Here is a 22,635-nt window from a genome sequence, read left to right on the forward strand (position 1 = left end):
AAAAGACAAGCACGAGGGACTGATAAAGGAAATAGTGAAAACCTAATGAAAGTCATATTTTTCGGCCGGTTCTGTTACATGTTATTTTTTTTTAATGCTAACCGGTTCGCTGATCTCATAAAATTCGATGAGACGGTTCTATAGAACCGGTGCGAACCGGCTGAATCCCACCACCACTGATTAGGAGCATACGAATTCACAGGTATCAAAGCATAGAAGGATAAATAGCTTGTTCCACAAAATCCAAGTGATAGCAGAAAGAATATTCATAATTGCCATTTTCAATTGGAATGAAGTTAAACGAGTTTAAATTATTTTGTGTACTACCGTGTTTCCCCGAAAATCAGACCTAGCCTGCGTAAATGAGTAAGTAATAAGTAAATGGATATCGGTCTTAATATTTTGTATATTTGAAAATATCGTAATTCTCTGATTGTAATTTTATTTTTGGGGCTCCCGAAGTATGCGAACCCTGATGGCGGACATCGGAATGTAATATGTGTACTAGGTTAGGGATAGGCCATAATTTTAGGTATAAATACTACGGGAGGCTCTTGGCTAGTCTTCGAACTGATAATAGGACTAAAACAAGGAAAATTGGAAAAAAATTATCGCCTAACCCTAACCTGATACCCATGTTACGTTCCGATGTCCGCCATCTTGGTTCGCATATTTCGGGAGCACCTTATTTTTAATAAATGAAAATGAAAGACATCCCCCAAAAATAATCCATATTGTTATTTTTCGATAGAAAATTGAAATAAGACCCTGTCTTATTTTCGGGGAAACACAGTATTCAACCAATCTTCTCCAAAATAGTCCCGAAACAGTCAGTTAAAACAATGACTAAACGAAACACAATATTTACAAACTACTTTTGAAACATTAGTTTATATAGAAACAGATTTTCTGTAACTTCGATTGATTCTTCAAACTGTGTCCGTGTCTGTGAAAATGTAATAAAAGAGCGTGAACCCGACTTTTTATTTATTACAAGAATGATTGCGGTTGAGATGTACCTGATAGGGCAGGCAGGATAGGATAAGGTTTCTATTTTTAATTCGGATGAGAGAAAAGTCGATAAGATGGCTCGAACGGTTCTAGGAAAATTCGCCGCAGGAAATATCGCCATAGGAATTTCGCCGCATAGGAAAATCGCCTTATTTTAAAAAAAATTATTCGTCATTTAAGAGCATACTCTATAAACCGTTTTAACCACAATTACTTGTTTTACATCAAAATGTTTTTGCGAATTTTCCTATGCGGCGAAATTTCATGTGGAGAGATTTTCTACAGCAAATTTTCCGGATAGGGGATGCGAATTTCGGATCGAATATTTGAATCGAATAGTAAATTATTCGAATCGGTTCATACAAAAATTTCGAATTGCCACCATCTTGATTTTGTTTTCTTTTTTCTATCAGCCAAAGGTCGAGGTGAATTCCACAATTTTTTTAATTTAAGTCATACTTTTACAATGCAGTTGGGAGAGATTCTATGCTTTACGTAATTTAGGTGTATGGACGACCCAATACAAAAAAGTCACATATAATTAATAAAGTGTTCAATTCAAAATGGGTACTCCCGTAGTGTGTGTACCAGGTTAGGCTGATGCCATAATTTTATTCCGATTTCCCTTATTTTAGTTCGTTTATGAGTTCGGGGACTTTTTGTGTAAGCCAAGTGAACATACCCCCTGTTCATAGGTTTCAGTCCCTTTACACAACTTGATGTAAAATAGGTGAACAAAATTAGTTACCTTCATATTGGTATACATACTTCTGAAGCGCCCAAGCAAAATATTCAATTCGATTCTGAAATCATCAGGTAGCCGAAGATACCCAGCCTAATTACCATCTCTCATCAAAGTACTAGTTCATGTCGGGTATGGGACAGTGGCGTAGCAAGACTCTCGTGGGACTCCCCGCAAAAATATTTCGTGGAAATGACCCTAAAAACTCTCGGACATAAGCTAAAACAACGCCTTTTTTATTTCGTCAAAAAGCATAACATGTCGCTATTAAATAGCATGGGTAACCTAAAATTTGCTGTTCATCTTGGTTACTTTAATTTTTCTCATACGTGCTTCCTCTTCTGCCCTTTTTCTGCGTTTTTGTGCGCCACTGAGAGGTTTTGCTTTCGACATCATTCTGACAGCCTTCGTAATTTTGCCGAGGCGATCAAACCACAAGACGCCGAAATTCGACGACTCCCTGGCATTGTTACGTAACAAACAGATTTGAGCAAAACTAACATCAACGTTATAAGATGTGTATAACTGGTTTTGCAATGCAGCTTTTGGTTTTGCGGCTTAAATTTCTAAATTCTAACCGCTTGGGCCCCTTTGCGCTGTGGGCCCTCCCGCGACCCCGAGGGTTGCAGGGGTGGATGCTACGCCACTGGTATGGGATTAGTTAACCAGTTATTTGTTTCAGATTCATGGGCGTAAAAGTATGTAGACAATTATTGGAATTATCTTACAATGTGACATCACAATACTTACAATAACGCTTGATAAACATTTTTGCTCCAGTGTAGAGAATTTTAGCTGTAACAGGAAAATAGGAATTTAATTGGTAAGAATTATTGTTTGATTAAACACAAAAAACAAACACTTCAATTATAACTACAAGCAACATAATATAATCCCAAACATGTCGCCAAGGTACTGAATGACCTCCGGAGACCAGTATGACACTCATCTGGACAAAAGGTAAAGGAGATTAGGAAGGGAACCCCTCCCTTTGAAATGTAAATAAAAATGTATAGTATCTTCATACGCTAACAAGTCAAAAATACTATCGCATTTATTGTTACCAAATATTTTCTTAAGTCCCTGTACATCCAGCGTCTGTAGAAGGATCACATATTTATCTCGGGGGAAAAGAAAGTCTATAGGAAGGCTTAATGAAATGGCGAACTACGGCCTTTCGTCCGATTACCATTCCATGTCGGTGTGGGATTTGTTAGCCAGGTATATGTTTCAGATGCATGGGCTTGATGGTGGACGAGCCGTAGTATCCAACCCAATTAAAATACAACATTGATCAATTAAAATAAACATTATTCATTTTGGTAAGTGTTTAAGTTATTATTAAATACAGAACATATACACAATAACTGTAATTAAACAGAACAAGGGAACATTCATGGATGGGAAAAGCTTTGCTGTTCAACCGCCAATTATCTGGCTAGCCATACTCCTTTGAATATTAGCGGATTGATACTGCTCCTCGTCCAGTTGCCATCGGACATGGGAATAGTTAACCAGTTATTTGTCTGAAATGCATAGACTTGATGGGGAGGAAGCGTAACCAATCAGCGGATACGTGAACCACCCTACGGCGGCGAGGAGTCAAGCAATTCTTTCCCACATACTTATCCCTTGAGATTCGAACCGCTTACCGGTGTCGGTTATAGAAAAGGTTATCTGTTTGCTTATTTCGGATGCATGTACTCGGTCGGATACGGCTTCCTACACTATCAAGTCTATATATCTGAAACAAATCTCTTGTCCTGGTCAACTATTTCCAAACTAAACATTGATGGGAATTGGGGATTCTTCTTCAAAAAGACGAGGTAATCTCTTTTGATAATAGGTATATCTTTTATATTTGTTAGAGAATTCGTACAAAACTCGCCGTCAATAATAGTATTTTTGAAATTCCCCCCAAAAAATTCCCTCTCATTTTTAATTGGATATTATTGGATGACGCCACTCAAAGAACAGATTTTATACTCCGCGAATATCCTTCCCTAGTTAAAGTTGTGTGCTTACTTTTGTCTCACAATTTAAGTATGATTGTTTTCTTGTCCACTGGTTGGAAAAAATAAAGACCAAAGACAATGACTAGAAATACTACGAAACCGTCTTATCGAATTTCCTCTCTCCCGGGATAAATATGAAATCCCTGTTCTAATGTTGAATGTACCATTGAACTCAATCGGTGCTCGGCGATGTGACGCATCATGCTAAGCGTTAGGAATCCGCTCGCCAACGCACCTCCGATTACTCTGCGTGAGTTCGCATGTTCGAATCCTATTCGGGATAGTTATGTGCGAGAAGATTGCTAAACTACTCGCTGCCGCAGGGTGGTTCACGTAACCTCTGGTTGGTTACGGCCTCCTCCACCATGAAGTCCATGCTTTCGAAAACAAATATCTGGCTAACTAATTCCATACCCGACATGAACTGGCAACAGGACGATAGGCTGTGGTTCAACATATGATAAAACCGTCTTATCGGCTTTCCTCGTTCCCTGAATAAATAAGTAACTTCAATCCTATCCTAAATGCTTACTTGGACCTGCAGTTATTCCGTCGACCTTACCAACCGCTGCCATAGTATCAGCGTAACGTTTTCCCGTAAGCTTCACTTTATAGCACGCGTGATTCGTACCACCTGGTGCAAATTTGTACCTGAAAATCCGTCAATAATATTTTTAGGGATAATATAAGACAGTCGTTCCCAACCGGGGCACGTAGCCCACCAAATGGGCCACAAAGCAGTTGGGGGGGGGGGCCATCATGCTAGACGAAAAATTTATTTCCCCTTACAAGAAAAATCGCCCGTTCTCCCTAGTTTCATTGTTTGATAAGATTATTTCACAGGGTATAAATCTGGGTGTTTTTTTCTTGTTGAGCATGAATTGTTTAACATAATGAGATTCGGAATCTACCAATCAAAATAACACTCTGAATACCATTGGACTGATAAACAAAGGAGCATAGGTGGAGAACCCCTGATAAGACGTCAATTCACGCAAGATATATTTTTTCATTTCAAGGGTGTTAAGGGTTAGGGAGGGGGGGGGGGGGGTATTCAAGTTCAATTATATTTAAGTATCAAGGGAGAGGGGAGTAGAAATTTTAGAGGGGACGGCTGGTAGTACTTGATTTGCTATTAGCAATTAAACTATTTGTAAAAATGACTGTCTTATCTACACTGGTTTTTAGGATATTCAAATACAAATATATTTAGTATATTCAAGGTAAGAGGAGGGGGGGGGGGGGGGCAAATTTCAACACAGGGGGGGGGGGGGGGAATTTCAAGACAGGGAGGGGGTATTACGGCTAGTAGTACCTACCACCATCCCCCTCCTCCCTGTAAAGCACAACTCTTCCGTGCCCCTTCGTCCTTGGCGGAAAACTGTGCGCCATCATGTGAACTGAAATCACCGTTCGGTATCTGGAAAAAAATCATTATTGGACACAAAATGGACGCATTATGCTGGCGTTTTGAACATGTACTTTATATGAAGTCATTTTATTTTAGGCTACTCAGGAACATTGTTCGGTAAACAAACGATGTTGTTTTTCGTTTTTATTTGATAAATTATTTGTGGGGCTTCATAAATAATAGGCAATCTCGCCACGGGCTCCGTAACACCAAATGTTTGAGAACCCTGTTCGGTCTATTATCTTAGAATTTTAAAATTTTAAAACGCTTCAGACAAAAATTTTGAATCGCGGCCATCTTGTTTTATATTTCAGCCAACACGAATTCACGTTATGTTTTGGATTAGGATAAGCTTCAAATATTCTGCCACAACCAACTTGCCACATCGCAATTTTTTTGCGACACTCAGGAACTTGCATATTTTAGCACAAAAGATAGAATCTTAACTGTATTTCGGGGATGGTGGGTCTCAGTACTGGTTCCAAAACCTTCAAATTTAATAGATATTTCGTTTGAAGCAGGTTGTAAGTTAGTGTTGAAAAGACTATACCGCGACCCCCATCAAGCCATATTGCGACCCACGGGTGGTGAGCATTTCTAATCGATTATTAAAATACTCGAATCGTCTCACAGCTAAATTTCGAATCGCCGCCATCTTGTTTTTTTTCTACTCCGCCAATGGTCTTTTTTCATTGAGGCCTTATTTTTCAACGCAATTCTGACATATGACTATTTTCTGTAGTTAGTTATTGATAAACCGTGTTTCTTATTGTGAGTGAACGCTCCGCAATCTGTCTCAGTGATGTATTATATGTTTTTAGTAATTTATTTGTTAATGGAACCAATTACAATAAAAAAAAGTCGCATACAATTACATATCTCCCATTGATTCCCAAGTATTCGAGATTCGATTCGATTTGAAAAAAAATATTCGATTCGATTCTGAAATCATCAGGTATTTGAAAACGTTCAGGACTGAGCATTTCGAACTAAATTATTCGAATCGGTTCAGACAAAAATTTCGAATCGCCGCCATCTTCTTTTTTTTTTTTTTCCGCCAACACGGATTCACGTTATGTTTTTGGTTAGGCTTCGAATTTTTTCTATCACGACCCACTCAGCACGAGAAAATTTTTTCCCTCAAGAACTTTAATGTGACCGATGCGCTTGCATTTTTTTTGCACAAAAGATCGAATCTTAGTTCTATTTTGGTGATGGTGTGTCTAATGTACTGATTACAAATCTTTCAAAGTTGATCGATATTTTATAAAAGTTAGTGTTTGGAAAGACTTTACCGCCACCTATATTAAGCCCTATTGCGACCCATGGGGACCGAGGCTCCCATATTAAAGTGAACAAGTTTATACAACGAAGAAGATATGTACCAGTTTGTCAGACTCCTCGGCAATAAAGGAACCGATGCTCAGCTTGTATCCACTGTTTCGGTCTCCAACCTTAAATGATCTAAATACATGGATTAACAAGATTTTTCGCTAGAGAATTTCATGGAAATACCATTGAAAATTGCAAACTTATTGACAGTGTGGAATAGAAAGCGACTCCATGGATCAGTGGTGTATCTACGTAAAAGGGCAAACACGGCAAGTTTAAAAATGCGCCCCCTTGATCGTTGGCTGACAAATTTTTAACGACTGTGTTTTGAGATTGAATACTTGTACGTTTTTATTTGAGTAAAAAAAAGGGTTCCAATTATTCCCAGTTCGAAATGATCCAAAAACCAAAGCTAATATAGGTCATTCACAATTCAGAGCAAGATCATGTAGAATAAAAAGGGTGGTCAGTTGACGCCTACTCGTGGCTTATCGTGCTAAGCGTTAGGAATACGCTCGCCGCCGCACCTCTGATTACTCTGAGTGAGTTGCAGGTTTGAATTCCATGCATCAATGATAATGTGCAAGATGCTTGCTGGACCCCTCGCCACCGTGGGGTGGTTCACGTAACGGCTGGTCGGTATGGATCTCAGTATGCTCTAAGAATGCTAGCTCCTAGTATGTGAAGCAAGATGGCGGACGCCGAAACGTAGTATATGTACCGGGTCAGAGCATTGTTGACTTAACAAGGCAAGGTATCAATGATTAGAGTTAAACCTTAATTTCAGGTGCAAATACTACGGGTGTCACTTGGCTAGTGCTCGAAATAGAACTAAAATAAGGAGTACCTATAAAACTTCAGTGCGTTATATCATCTTCGAGCCGTGTTAGAACGGCGTCCATGACACTCACTGTTCATGTCTCCTAACCCTAACCTAGTACACATACTACCGGAGTGCGGTCGAAACTAGTACCTGTGTCCATTGCGTCTTATGTGCGCATTAGGTATGATAGGTTAGATTTTATTTCTGGCAGTTATACTCGAAAATAGGCTAATGTCAGGAATGCCCAAAACACTTCAGATATTGGAATACATTTGAAAGATATTACCTATCTCAGAGTGGCCCAAGGTTGTCCGCTTCGCGGGCCACCAAATATTATTACATTGTTTGCGGGCCACTATAGTGCTAAGATTAGGTTAACAGTACAATACAAAGCGAACACTTTTATTGTGCATACATACACATTGATCATTATTTGTCATTTATCATGCTAAAACAAACAAAAACCACCGAAAAACTCGCTGATGCCTTTATTGTTAGCATATATTCCCGACCAAGAAGATAGGAAATCAGTTAACAATTTAGACTAGCCGAGCACATCATTCAACTTCGACAGTCATAACATTAGTCAATATTAGTGATGTAACAATATGTCAAACAATTTTTCTGGCTATTTTTAGGACAAAACAACACCTAATGTGGTTTTCCATTACCCTTTAGCAAGACCTCCGTGGGCCACATATAATGGTGCGGGAGGCCACATGTGGCTCGCGGGCCTGAGTTTGGACAACCCTGACCTATATTGTCGCAACTATCCACCACAGGATTCGAACCTGTGAACCCAAGCACGGCAATCAGAGATCCGATCGCAATCGTATTCCTAATGCTTAGCACGATGTACCAATCGTCAGACTAGTGAGAAAAAAAGAACTTTGTGAGACTTACTTATAGGTTTGTACAATGGTTCCAGCTTCAAAATCATTCAATTCGATTCTCAATTTAAAGGTTCCTGTAGACGTCCATCTGTGCATGTTTTCCAGTCCTGTGAAATAAATGTCGCGTAACCTTCGCTATCATTGAGTGACCGAATCAAAATGTAGTGACATAGGAAGGCCACGGCATCTACTTTTGTGCAGTGGTTGCCAAACTGTGGGTCGCGACCCAATTGTGAGCCACCGAGCTTTTTATAGTGAGGCTCCAATAAATTTCAATTATGGCAGTGATACATAAAAAAGGGTACTTCCGAAGTATGTGAGCCAAGATGGCGGATATCGAAACGTAGTACCAGGTTAGAGTTAGGCCATAATTTTATTTCAATTTTCCTTATTTTTGTTCTATTACGAGTTCGAGGACTAGCAAAGTGACTCACGAAGTATTTGTACCTGAAAATATGGCCTAACCCCAACCTGGTACTAAGTTTCGATGTCCGCCATCTTGGTTCACATACTTCGAGAGTACCTCTAAAAGTTCTATAAACCCAACAGTACATAGACACGTTTTTTTTCAAATGATTTTGTTTATATATTGAAAGAACATTACCTTTGTTTCAATTATAGTACGGAATTGCAATTATTCTGTTATGTTTATACTTCCGTATTCGATTATTTTACTGCTTCAATCAAATTGCGCAAGCTAACGACGCGTACCTCTACGCTCGGTTGTTCAATTTTTTGTACCGCTCCTTTATTACGTGGTTAAATTTAAAATTTCCAATAAAATTGTTTTGGCTTTGAGACCTTTTCCATTTTAAATCTAATTCTAATTGGGCTACACTTAAGAAGCTTTCCGGCCACTGTCCTAGTGTTTTAATAAAAGAGCCACATACATTTAAATATCTTCCAAATATTCGTGATTTAATTCGAAAAAAAAAAATATGGTTCGAATCTGAAATCTTCAGGTATTCGTGAATGCACAGCCCTATGAACAATATAATTAATTTTCTTAGAATTGTTCATTACTTATTTTTTAAGACAGGTTTATTTAATGGGTGTTTCTACTGACCTGCCCAAAAATTTTCAGATGTTGTACCATATCCACTAACGTAATCTGAGAATGAGCGATCTGCATGCGATACCATGCTCGAAGCATCTTTAAAAATCATGAGAACCTAAAAACAACGGACCAATTTTAAACCTACTGATGGCTTAACGGTTAAGACGTTAGACATTGCTGTTTGGCATTGAAGATTAAACCTGGAATTCAAATCCCATTCAAGCCACAGTCACCCCTTCTAAACCCAGTCATCTGGGATTCATATTTAGGGTTCAAATCCCATTCAAGCCACAGTCACTTCTTCTAAACCCAATCATATGGTGTTCATATTTAGGGTTCAAATCCAAGCAAACCGTAGTCACTCCTTCTAAACCAGGGGTCTCCAACTAAAAACATGTCGCGGGCCACTTTTCGCGGGCTAGTCTTAGGACAGCATGCAAATTCTCGTCCGTTGGTTATGTGCGGAGGGCTTACTTTCATAGTTGCAAAAAAATGCTCGCAAATATAAGATCTGCCAAACATCGCAGGTATGCCACGTGAATGTGCAATTAGCTTTGCAAACTTTCTCGGGCACAATGGATTGACCGAAACTCGTTTATTTCGTCATAATGAACATGCGGAATGAAATTATTGTATTTATAAATGAATTAACAATTGTTGTATTTATAACATTAACAATAAAATAAAACATGAAGGTGGTGAAGTGAAATAACAGGGGGAAATTTTTGCTCCACTCTCCACAGTTTGTCGAACCGGACTTTTGATGATAAATGACACTATAAAACCCACAAATAGTTGACACCGTACTATTTTAGTTTTTTTTGGAAAAATCCCAACCATGACACGGGCCGCAAAAAAATGCCTGACGGGCCGTATGGGTCCGCGCGCCGCGTGTTGGAGACCCCTGTTCTAAACCTAACCACCCATTCATGTCATATTCACCCTAATCAAGACATAGTCAGCCCATTCAAACCCAAATTTCCCTCGCGTCATAATCACTATTCAGCCCTACATAACTTCGCCACTAGGGCTTGGCATTGCAAACTAAATATTTGAATAGAACAGTAAATATTTCGAATCAGATCAGACAAAAATTTTAAATCGTTTTTTTAATTGAAGCCATATTTTTGCAATGCAACTCTGACATGTGACTCTTTCTTTCTCGCAATTCATTTAAAAAGATGTTGCTTATTGTGTATGGCTACTCAGCGGAATATCTGAGTGATAGATGTAATGCTTTTAGCAATTCAAATGTCTGGAGGGCCCATCAAATTAGAAAGATCCAAATTGCTAAGATGGCGCACAACCTGAACACAATATGTGTACCAACCAGGTTAGGGTTCAGGTTGTGCGCCATCTTGGTGCACATAATACCGGAGCGCCTAAAAAATATTCGATTTGATTCTGAAATCATCAGTAAAGTCAAGTTTATTTTCTCCAACCAGTATATAAAAAAACAATGGAACGACAAAAAAAAAAGAGAAAAGTAAACAGTTTTACTAGGGAAGGGAGGTCGCGGTGAACCATAGTTGGTTATCAAGCAGGCGGCACACATGGTTTATATCTAAATGCCCAGCCCTAGTGCAGATGGTTTCAATAACCGTACTGACTCCCGAACTTACCATCCAGCCAAGGTTTTTCTCACTACAGATTGCTCTTTCCAATTTTCTTCCCAGATTCATATCGTACCATGCGCCATATGTTCCCCTACTGCGACCATTATGATATCGGATTTCTTCACAAGATTCTGGGACATCGTATTCCAAGAGATCTGGAAATATTAATTGTATTTTATTTTGAAGCCACAAGCTAATGTCTTGGCATTGTAGATTACACTTATCGCTTCAAGCCCATGTTTCCAAAAACTGTCTAACTAATCCCATATCTGAAAGCAGTGGTGGAATTCAGCCGGTTCGCACCGGTTCTATAGAACCGTCTCACGGATTTTTTTGAGATCAGCGAACCGGTTAGCATTACCGGTTATCGTCAATGACTTTTTGTAACAGAACCGGCTGAAAAAATATGACTTTTGTGATGGAACTGGCTGACAAAAAATTTGATTCGCACCACCCGCTCGAAAGGAACTGATAACTGGATGAGATGCTATGGTTCGTTATATGATTAAGCAATTTTAAAACTTTTCTTTCTCACGGGATAAATATGTAAATCCTATCCTAAATCCAATGCCTGTCACTTCACCCGGGGTGGAATAAAATATGTGGACGATGTTAAGTCAGAAAAATTAGGGTACCAAGAAAAGAAGGGTGGGTCTTGAAAACTGAAACTCGCGTGCCGCATTCAACTTTAAATAACACTAGTTACTCTATTATTTATATATAAGGCACCTAAGTCTTAAGTGCCCCGTCCTTGCCTGTACGGGCCTGTTTAGGAGCAGCTGGCTTTGACATAAACTTTTGTTTATAATCGTTGTTTGATATATGCTATCATCTTTTAGTGTTAGACCTAATTACAGATGTCTCTTTTCGATAACCAGTAATGGTGTCTTGCACCACCCTTAACTCCGATGGACCATTTTACCAAGTGTATTTTACCAAGTGTATTTGAGTATGGTGGAAATATAAACGACTGATTAATGAAAGTCGTGAATAAGTAACATACAAAATAAAATAGGAACAATGCTCGTCAAAACTATCGTTTTTCCCCGTAAATAAGACTCGGACTTAATTCAAATTTTTTCCGATAAATCACATAAGGGCTTAATTCAGCGGAATGTCTTTTATTTTCATTTATCGAAAACGGGATTACAAATTAGAGATTTACCAAATTCTGAAACAAACTCACCAGAAATGGTGTTCTCGACTGATCGAGGTAAACCTGAAATTAGGATATGAATATTAAAAAGCTTCAAATTGAAAATTACTAGTCTTTGATATGGCCGGAGATTACAGGCAATTCACTGCAAAAAATGTTTTGCCAACTTATTAAGTTAAAGCGATCATGATTATGCCTTTTACGTCTCGGAGGTTTTCACCTTTTATGACGGGGCAGAACCCAGATGAAACATTTTAGGGGTTGGAGGAACCCGTGTGCTATAGTTTAGTTAACTCTCATTGTCTGAATTATATAAACTATAAATATATTTGAAAGCACACCTTTTACAAACAACAAAAAATGATATTTTAAATGTAGCAAGTTTAAAAATCACGTATCCGCTGGTCGGTTACGGCTTCATCGACCATCAAGTTCATGCTCCCGAAAACAATAACTAACTAATCTCATACCCAAAATTTAAGGGTAACCGGCGAGAGGCCGTGGTTCGTAATATATATAAGCCGTCTTATCGGCTTTCCTCTTCCCGGGATAAATACGTGAATGCTATCCTATTCTTCAAGCATTAGTCACCCCTACAAACCTTAGCCACCCCTTCAAGTCGTGGTCACTCCTTCAAGCCTCAGTTACCTATTCAAGCTTTAGTAACCTCTTTAAGAATTAGTCACCTCTCCAAGTCTTAGTCACTCCTTCAAGCCTTAGTTACTTATTTGAGCCTTAGTCAAACATTCGAGCTTCAGTCACCCTTCAAGCCTCAGTCACTCACTCAAGCCTTAGCAACCTCTTCAAGCATTAGTCACACTTTCAAGCCTCAGTCACCCATTTACGCCTTAGTCACCTCTCCAAGTCTTAGTTACTTATTTAAGCCTTATTTACCCTTTAAGCCCCAGTCACCTCTTCAAGCATTGGTCACTCTTTCAAGTCTTAGTCACCGATTCAAGCCTCAGTCACCTCTTCAAGCCCCAGTCACCTCTTCAAGCATTGGTCACCCTTTCAAGTCTTAGTCACCGATTCAAGCCTCAGTCACCTCTTCAAGCCCCAGTCACCTCTTCAAGCATTGGTCACCCTTTCAAGTCTTAGTCACCCATTCAAGCCTCAGTCACCCATTTAAGCATTAGTCACCTCTCCAAGTCTTAGTCACTCCTTCAAGCCTCAGTCACCCTTCAAGCCTCAGTCACTCATTCAAGCTTCAGTCACCCTTCAAGCCTCAGTCACCCTTCAAGCCTCAGTCACTCATTCAAGCCTTAGTAACCTCTTCAAGCATTAGTCACACTTTCAAGCATCAGTCACCCATTTAAGCTTTAGTCACCTCTCCAAGTCTTAGTTACTTATTTAAGCCTTATTTACCCTTCAAGCCTCAGTCACCTCTTCAAGAATTGGTCACTCTTTCAAGTCTTAGTCACCGATTCAAGCTTCAGTCACCTCTTCGAGCCCCAGTCACCTCTTCAAGCATTGGTCACCCTTCAAGCCTCAGTCACTCATTCAAACCTTAGTAACCTCTTCAAGCCTCAGTCACTCATTCAAGCCTTAGTAACCTCTTCAAGCCTCAGTCACCTCTTCAAGCCTCAGTCACCCATTTAAGCCTTAGTCACCTCTCCAAGTCTTAGTTCCTTATTTAAGCCTTATTTACCCTTCAAGCCTCAGTCACCTCTTTAAGCATAAGTAATCTCTCCAATTCTTAGTCACTCCTTCAAGCCTCAGTCACTCATTCAAGCCTTAGTAACCTCTTCAAGCATTAGTCACCCTTTCAAGCCTCAGTCACCCATTTAAGCCTTAGTCACCTCTCCAGGTCTTAGTTATTTATTTGGGCCTTATTCACCCATCAAGCCTTAGTCACCCCTTCAAGCCTCTGTCACCATTCAATCCTTAGTCTCCCTTCAATCCTTAGTCACCCCTTCAAGTCTTAGTCACCCCTTCAAGCCTCAGTCACTCATTTAAGCCTTAGTAACCTCTTCAAGCATTAGTCACCCCTTCAAACCCCAGTCACCTCTTCAAGCATTGGTCACCCTTTCAAGTCTTAGTCACCGATTCAAGCCTCAGTCACCTCTTCAAGCCCCAGTCACCTCTTCAAGCATTGGTCACCCATTCAAGCCTCAGTCACCCATTTAAGCATTAGTCACCTCTCCAAGTCTTAGTCACTCCTTCAAGCCTCAGTCACCCTTCAAGCCTCAGTCACTCATTCAAGCCTTAGTAACCTCTTCAAGCATTAGTCACCTTTTCAAGCCTCAGTCACCCATTTAAGCCTTAGTCACCTCTCCAGGTCTTAGTTATTTATTTGGGCCTTATTCACCCATCGAGCCTTAGTCACTCCTTCAAGCCTCAGTCACCATTCAATCCTTAGTCACCCTTTAATCCTTAGTCACCCTTCAATCCTTAGTCACCCGTTCAAGTCTTAGTCACCCCTTCAAGCCTCAGTCACTCATTTAACCCTTAGTAACCTCTTCAAGCATTAGTCACCTTTTTAAGCCTCAGTCACCCATTCAAGCTTTAGCCACTCCTAAGCCTTAGTCACCTCTTCAAGCATTAGTCACCTCTTCAAGCCATAGTAACCTCTCCAAGTCTTAGTTACTTATTTAAGCCTTATTCACACTTCAAGCCATAGTCATCTATTCAAACCTCAGTCACCTCTTCAAGCATTAGTCACTCCTTCAAGTCTTAGTCACTCCTTCAAGCCTTAGTCACCTCTTCAAGCCTCAGTCATCTCTTCAAGCATTAGTCACGCCTTCAAGTCTTAGTCACTCCTTCAAGCCTTAGTCACCTCTTCAAGCATTAGTCACTCCTTCAAGCATTAGTCACCCCTTTAAGCCTTAGTCATCCCTTTGGGCCTTAGTCACCCCTTCAAGCCTTGATCACCCCTTCAAGCCTTAGTAACCTCTTCAAGCCTTAGTAACAACTCCAAGCACTAGTCACCCCTTCAAGTCTTAGTCACTCCTTCAAGCCTTGTCTGTTCATTTTGTGAACTGTAATACGTCACACTGCAAAACATCACTTCGTGTTGATTGATCGAGGGAATAAGGTATTATCGTGTGGGCTGCGAGCAGGTGTACTTCGAGTATAGAGGTCTGGGTTAAATTCGCAAGCTGAATCTGTTTTAATCTATCTGTTTGGGGATCGAACAGCACATTATATCACTCCGGAATTTAAGGAATAAGACGAACAGGTGAAACATAAAGTAATTTGTAACTTACCAGCGAGAGTTTTGAGCAATGAACTACCATGATCTGTAAATTAATTACGATTTTTAGTATTTGTCTCTTTAAAGAGCATGGTAGACCTATATTGAAAAGCCGAATATCTAACTTTGCCATTATTCTTCTAAGATCTAACAAGGGAATGACAAACATATGATGTGTACCAGATTCGGATTAGGCCATAATTTTATTCCAATTTTCCTGATTTTTGGTGTTTTAAGAGTTCGGGAACTACCCAAGTGACTCTCGTAGTATTTGTACCTGAAATTATTGCCTAACCTCACCTAGTACACATACTCCATTCAGGTGTCCGCCATCTTGATTCACATACGACGGGGGTACCAATTTTACGTCATGGCAACGCTAAAAAAGCAACTGTTTAAAAGCGTCAGTCGTGGAATGTTTAAATGACATTTCAACGTAATTCAATACTGTTAAAAGATGCCAGTCGTTATGTTTTAAGTAGTCTTTCATCTAAACTTCTGTTAATTTTGCGTTATTTTTTTAACACCCTGATTCGATTCTGAAATCATCATGTCTCGGAAATTCCCCAGAAATAGTCTTAAGGATTATTCTTACCGGCTACGTCATTGGTGAATCTTTTGTACTTCGATGCGAAATCTGAAAGAAAAAATATATAGCAATGCTCAGAATCATTGAAACACAAGTTTGATAATTTGGAAAATTTTCCAAACTTTTCAAAATGGTGTGGCAAAAGCCTTAGTCGGCCCTTGAAGCCTTGATAACCCCTTGAAGCCTTTGCCCCCCCTGAAGTCTTAGTCACCCATTAAAGCCATAGTCACCCCTCGAAGCTTTGTTCATCTTTTTAAGGCTTAGTCACTCATTCAAGCATCATTTACCCTTTAAAAAGCCTCACCCCACACCCTATTCACCCCTTTTCTATTGGACACAAAATGAACATATGAATCGTTTTGTTATTATTATGTTGTTGTTTTTGTTGGTCATTTTCTTCTTACCGTTTTGGAAAAATCGCTTTTCTCATTAACTACTGTACCAATTGCTTTGAAATTTTCAGCGCTTAAAGCCTGTTGTTATCGCTAGAAGGCATTTAATTTATTTTAACAATGTATGTGTGCCCTGTGAAATTTATTTTTTTGGTTTCGATGACGTCATCAAATATGGAATAAGAGCGAAACGTTTGTATTATTATTGAAATCATCAAACTAAGTAACAAAATCACATCTGTCGCTCCCTACAACGTATTGGCATGCGGCGGCTGTCCTTTCGGCCCGCCTCAAGATACGCCTCTGGTATCAGTGCTTTATATATTAGTAATCTAACTTACATTCGTAATGGCTCGTCTCTTTCTTGAAGCACCAAATGGCCTTTGTTATAGTTGTATCGTAGCAACATTTTCTTGCTTCGCATGCATCCAATGTTATCTCTTGTGGTCCACATTCAATACGGCGATCCTTATCAATGTCACTACACGCAACTAAAAAGGATAGATAAGCGACAAAGCGTTACGCTTAATTGCATTGGCCTTTCACTTTACACATCCCGAGTTCAAATCCCATACTCTCCAAAGGTGTAATAATTTGGGTGTCAAAGTATTCCACCGAATTGCACCCCTTGTGGGTATAGCTATAGCATCAAATTGCACATATTTCACACTAAAGTCTCGCACTAAGCCGCCATGTAATGCACTAATTACTATTACACTGTGCTGCCAGTGCTTCACAAGTTGTTACGTTTTGTACTAGGTTGCACCAAATGCAACCTTCACTACACATGTTAAAAATACAGACATGACATCGCAATCTCTAAACAGTGCAGTTTCGAAATGTAAATGTCCAAAATAATGCGGGCAATATCAAATCTTTTGATTAGTTTCACGTCCCTTAAAAAATGCCTATCCCCCCCCCCCCCCCCCACCTATTGCGGGGCGCGCCCGGCCGTCCGAGAACCACTGCACTAAAATATTTTCAGATTCTTACCTTCGGAAGGAACAATGATCTTTGACTCGGCAGCTGTAAAAACGAAAGAAATTGTTGCATTTAAGCATTGATGGATGAGTGTTGACTTATTCGAGTATTAAATTACGTAGCATTATAATACAAAACTTGACTTTCAATAGAATGAATGGTGTTATATGTGACGTAACGTGATTACTCAAATGATGAGTAGCGCGACAACTCTTAATTGTTGCGGCGCAATGCATCTCATCTACTCATCTGGCTCTCCAGTCGATATACAGTTGTGTTAACTTGTAGACGTTTGTTTATGATCGCTGTTTTAAGTTGTATTGTTTAAGTTGTGCCGCTGTTCTCAATAAACGGAGTTCAGTTGTATACGAGTTTCTATTCTGAGCAGATAGCAATTAGGAAACGAAACATTATAGTCGACAACAACAGGTAGTGCTTTATTGCATGCACAAAAAACAGTACGATAACACTTTATTTAGGAACAATGCGCCTTATGTATGGACGAAGACCCAATTTAAGGAATTTTATTGTTAGTGCCCTTCTTGGTCAGTAAAATATATAATTATAAATATATATTTGTGTATAGATCAGATAGTTAGGATAAAAAAGGTTAAAGATAAAGATTTACATATTTATCCCGGGGAGAGGAAAGCCGATTTGATGGCCTAACCATATGGCGAACCACGCCTCGCGTCCGGTTACCATTCCATGTCGGGTATGGGATTAGTTAGGTATTTGTTTTTCCGAAGCATGGACTTGATGGTGGAGGCAGTCGTAACCGACCAGCGGTTACGTGAACCACCCAACGGCGGCGAGTAGTCCAGCAATCCTCTCGCACATAACCACCCCGCATGGGATTCGAACCTGCGAACTCACGCAGAGTAATTAGAGGTGCGGTGGCGAGCGTATTCCTAACGCTTAGCACGATGAGCCACACCGCTGCGCCACCGCCTTTATTCTTTCTACCTACTCTCAAAACCAGTACCGGTATTGATTTAAAAAGCATTGCGTCTTATGGACCGGTGCGCCTTATATTTAAATAAAAACCCGTCCTAGGCAATTTATTGAGAGTGCGCATTATGGCTAGTAATATATGATGAATATGCTTTCTTGCCTTTGACGGCTTTGACACTGGTGTCCAACGTATCTGAAAATATTAAAATAAAACAATTATGAGTGTTGAAAAATTACAAACCCAAAAGAATATATTTATTTGTGATTCTAGCCACATAGCAAGATTAGGAACAAATTTTACACTCAAGATAATGAACAACTGTTTGAGTGATGTTTTCTGCCGACATTGAAGTTTATAATCATATTTTTCAACTCCTCGAAGTCGGGTCGAAATTTTTTAACTTGCGAGACGCCATTGTCTAAGGCAGGGATGGCGAACCTTTTTCAATGAATGGGTCCCCTAGAGAATCGGCCTGGTCATGAATGGCTAATCTGTGTCATAATTTGGGATTATGGCTAAATTAAATGTATTTTGGGGGGTCAATAGTATTTAATAGTGGTCTGCATGTGAACAAAACTAATTTCAAAACTCAAAATGTTTGAGCTTACATTATCCATGCTTGATCCGAGTGTTCTTAATTACGGTGACGTCATTATATTTTTTTATGTATAATTTTTATTTTGCAACAAGGTCAATTTTATTTGTATGAGTATTTCAAAGCTTAAAAATGAACAAAGAATCTGTTGTTAGTTGAAAACGAAGTATTTTGAACGCGCGAGCAACGTTCTCCGGCTCATAATAAACAAACAAAGATACCAGACAGCACGCGATCAAATGCTCTTCGATAAAACGAATATCACTTCACTTACAAATCCCACTCTTGTTTTATTTTGAAGATGACGTAAAGCTCTTCCAAAAGACAACTCTTTCTCTCGCATATCAATCACGTGTCGACCACAGCGTTAAAAGTGAGTAACTTTTTCTTGAAATTTTTTGAAATTTCTCTCTTCTTACCGGCGTACGACCGTACACATTTGCGTTACGTAATTTGGGCGCGTTTTAGTGGAAAGCGACAAAAATAAGCTTTTTAAGGACACATCAATGATGTCTTTGGCATTTTTGGTTGATGAAATATTAAAAAAATTATAGAGGGGTGTCAAAATGACCCAGGAACACCAGCGGTCATTAGGTATAAAAAAATTATGAGTGTTGAAAAATTATAAACCTAAAAGAATATATATATTTATTTGTGATTCTAGCCACATAGCAAGTTTAGAAACAAATTTTATACTCAAGATAATGGACAACTGTTTGATTGATGTTTTCTGCCAACATTGAAGTTTATAATCATATTTTTTAACTCCTCGAAGTCAGGTCGAAATTTTTTAACTCGCGAGACGCCATAGTCTAAGGCAGGGATGGCGAACCTTTTTCAATGAATGGGTCAAAAATTATACTTCCGAAACAAATTTTATAAGCTTCTGTTGTTCGTGGTGCAGTTTTGAGCTTTACTAATGCAGGACTTCTATCAGGAATTTTCATGGCACTCGATTTAATGATATTAGGGGGCTCCCGAAGTATGCGAACCAAGATGGCGGACATCGGAATGTAATATGTGTACTAGGTTAGGGTTAGGCCATAATTTTAGGTATAAATACTACGGAAGGCTCTTGGCTAGTCTTCGAACTGATAATAGGACTAAAATGAAGAAAATTGGAAAAAAATTATCGCCTAACCCTAACCTGTTACCCAGGTTACGTTCCGATGTCCGCCATCTTGGTTTGCATACTTCGGGAGCACCGATATTAGAGTACGAAAACACGCATATGAATTACCAAAAACGTTTAAGATGATGCGGCAAATTAATTTACGGTTCCGAAGAGTTTGGAGGAATTTTCACTCTGATAAAGTTCTATTTTTCGATCAGCTTTCAACCACATTAAGGCACTTTTACACTGTCCCATTGGTATTTCAGATTTCTAGACTTTTATTTCAAGTCTGAAAGATTTTGTTCTTTTAATGGCATCGTAGGCGAGAAACTAATAAAATACAAAGTAGCATCTAGTTCTCGCATAACCCCTAAAACAGTCTGCAGATGAATGGTGCTGCAGTCTGGTCATGAATGGCTAATCTGTGTCATAATTTGGGATTATGGCTAAATTAAATGTATTTTGGGGGGTCAATAGTATTTAATAGTGGTCTGCATGTGAACAAAACCAATTTCAAAACTCAAAATGTTTGAGCTTACATTATCCATGCTTGATCCGAGTGTTCTTAATTACGGTGACGTCATTATATTTTTTTATGTATAATTTTTATTTTGCAACAAGGTCAATTTTATTTGTATGAGTATTTCAAAGCTTAAAAATGAACAAAGAATCTGTTGTTAGTTGAAAACGAAGTATTTTGAACGCGCGAGCAACGTTCTCCGGCTCATAATAAACAAACAAAGATACCAGACAGCACGCGATCAAATGCTCTTCGATAAAACGAATATCACTTCACTTACAAATCCCACTCTTGTTTTATTTTGAAGATGTCGTAAAGCTCTTCCAAAAGACAACTCTTTCTCTCGCATATCAATCACGTGTCGACCACAGCGTTAAAAGTGAGTAACTTTTTCTTGAAATTTTTTGAAATTTCTCTCTTCTTACCGGCGTACGACCGTACACATTTGCGTTACGTAATTTGGGCGCGTTTTAGTGGAAAGCGACAAAAATAAGCTTTTTAAGGACACATCAATGATGTCTTTGGCATTTTTGGTTGATGAAATATTAAAAAAATTATAGAGGGGTGTCAAAATGACCCAGGAACACCAGCGGTCATTAGGTATAAAAAAATTATGAGTGTTGAAAAATTATAAACCTAAAAGAATATATATATTTATTTGTGATTCTAGCCACATAGCAAGTTTAGAAACAAATTTTATACTCAAGATAATGGACAACTGTTTGATTGATGTTTTCTGCCAACATTGAAGTTTATAATCATATTTTTTAACTCCTCGAAGTCAGGTCGAAATTTTTTAACTCGCGAGACGCCATAGTCTAAGGCAGGGATGGCGAACCTTTTTCAATGAATGGGTCAAAAATTATACTTCCGAAACAAATTTTATAAGCTTCTGTTGTTCGTGGTGCAGTTTTGAGCTTTACTAATGCAGGACTTCTATCAGGAATTTTCATGGCACTCGATTTAATGATATTAGGGGGCTCCCGAAGTATGCGAACCAAGATGGCGGACATCGGAATGTAATATGTGTACTAGGTTAGGGTTGGGCCATAATTTTAGGTATAAATACTACGGAAGGCTCTTGGCTAGTCTTCGAACTGATAATAGGACTAAAATGAAGAAAATTGGAAAAAAATTATCGCCTAACCCTAACCTGTTACCCAGGTTACGTTCCGATGTCCGCCATCTTGGTTTGCATACTTCGGGAGCACCGATATTAGAGTACGAAAACACGCATATGAATTACCAAAAACGTTTAAGATGATGCGGCAAATTAATTTACGGTTCCGAAGAGTTTGGAGGAATTTTCACTCTGATAAAGTTCTATTTTTCGATCAGCTTTCAACCACATTAAGGCACTTTTACACTGTCCCATTGGTATTTCAGATTTCTAGACTTTTATTTCAAGTCTGAAAGATTTTGTTCTTTTAATGGCATCGTAGGCGAGAAACTAATAAAATACAAAGTAGCATCTAGTTCTCGCATAACCCCTAAAACAGTCTGCAGATGAACTTCCGAAATATACCAGATGTAGCGACAAATGAACATATCAGTTGCATTGTTATGTCATAAACGATGTCAGAGCCAATAGCTGAAAAACGTTTTACAGCGGTGCAGACATGCGTCCAAGATTAGGGATTTTGGAAATTATCTTACCGGTCCGAAAATTACCAATTTGAATATGATCGAACGCGGCCCTGACTGCCCAACTGACGGTACATTATAAAAGTTATAGTTAGTCTAATTTAAGGCCGGTTTTATCAATTTTTATCACTGATATATATGTCACTAATGTTAGCATTTTTATTTTTATTTCATTCGTGCCTTGGCGGGTCACGAATAAAACGCGGTAGGTCACTTTGTGACCCGCGGGTCAGTGGTTCTATGGACTTAAAATTAACTTGGGCAAACTACAGTCTGTGGGCCAAATCCGGGTCATTGAGTAATTCAAACTAGCCCGCCTGACACAACCAAGATAAAACGAAATTTTGATATTTCTGCTAAAAACCAACTCAAGGGATTTGTTGAGATTGCGATTAAATTTAGTTTTACCACGATTCAGGTCTAAACTTTTGGCCGGTAGTTCAAAAATCTTGCCCTTTCATGGTTCAGAGCGTAAAACATGACTATGTTGGATTCGCAGGTGAAAGATCACGAGTTCTACTCCCATGCCCACCACCCTGATCGGGGTGTTAAATATTCAGTCGGCATTTACAAACACCGATATGAACCGGTCTTTC

At 39.1% G+C, this 22,635-nt stretch overlaps 1 protein-coding gene across 1 annotated transcript in view; it reads right to left on the reverse strand.

Moving 5' to 3' along the window:
- Positions 1–642: 642 nt before the first annotated feature.
- Positions 643–22,635, reverse strand: part of LOC120340073 (uncharacterized) — a 44,195-nt gene continuing 22,202 nt past the window's right edge. The window contains exons 33-46 of the mRNA XM_078116099.1: positions 18,326–18,358; positions 17,224–17,256; positions 16,572–16,721; positions 15,845–15,886; positions 15,263–15,295; positions 12,087–12,119; positions 10,907–11,055; positions 9,294–9,399; positions 8,238–8,334; positions 6,565–6,643; positions 5,088–5,188; positions 4,301–4,419; positions 2,504–2,548; positions 643–946 (exon numbers count right to left, since the gene is read on the reverse strand). Of these exons, the coding sequence (XP_077972225.1) occupies positions 930–946; positions 2,504–2,548; positions 4,301–4,419; positions 5,088–5,188; positions 6,565–6,643; positions 8,238–8,334; positions 9,294–9,399; positions 10,907–11,055; positions 12,087–12,119; positions 15,263–15,295; positions 15,845–15,886; positions 16,572–16,721; positions 17,224–17,256; positions 18,326–18,358 (1,037 nt within the window). The 3' untranslated portion in view covers positions 643–929. The remainder of the gene's footprint in view (positions 947–2,503; positions 2,549–4,300; positions 4,420–5,087; positions 5,189–6,564; positions 6,644–8,237; positions 8,335–9,293; positions 9,400–10,906; positions 11,056–12,086; positions 12,120–15,262; positions 15,296–15,844; positions 15,887–16,571; positions 16,722–17,223; positions 17,257–18,325; positions 18,359–22,635) is intronic.

Source organism: Styela clava, chromosome 9 (assembly GCF_964204865.1).
Source record: "Styela clava chromosome 9, kaStyClav1.hap1.2, whole genome shotgun sequence".
Taxonomy (NCBI): Eukaryota; Metazoa; Chordata; class Ascidiacea; order Stolidobranchia; family Styelidae; genus Styela; species Styela clava.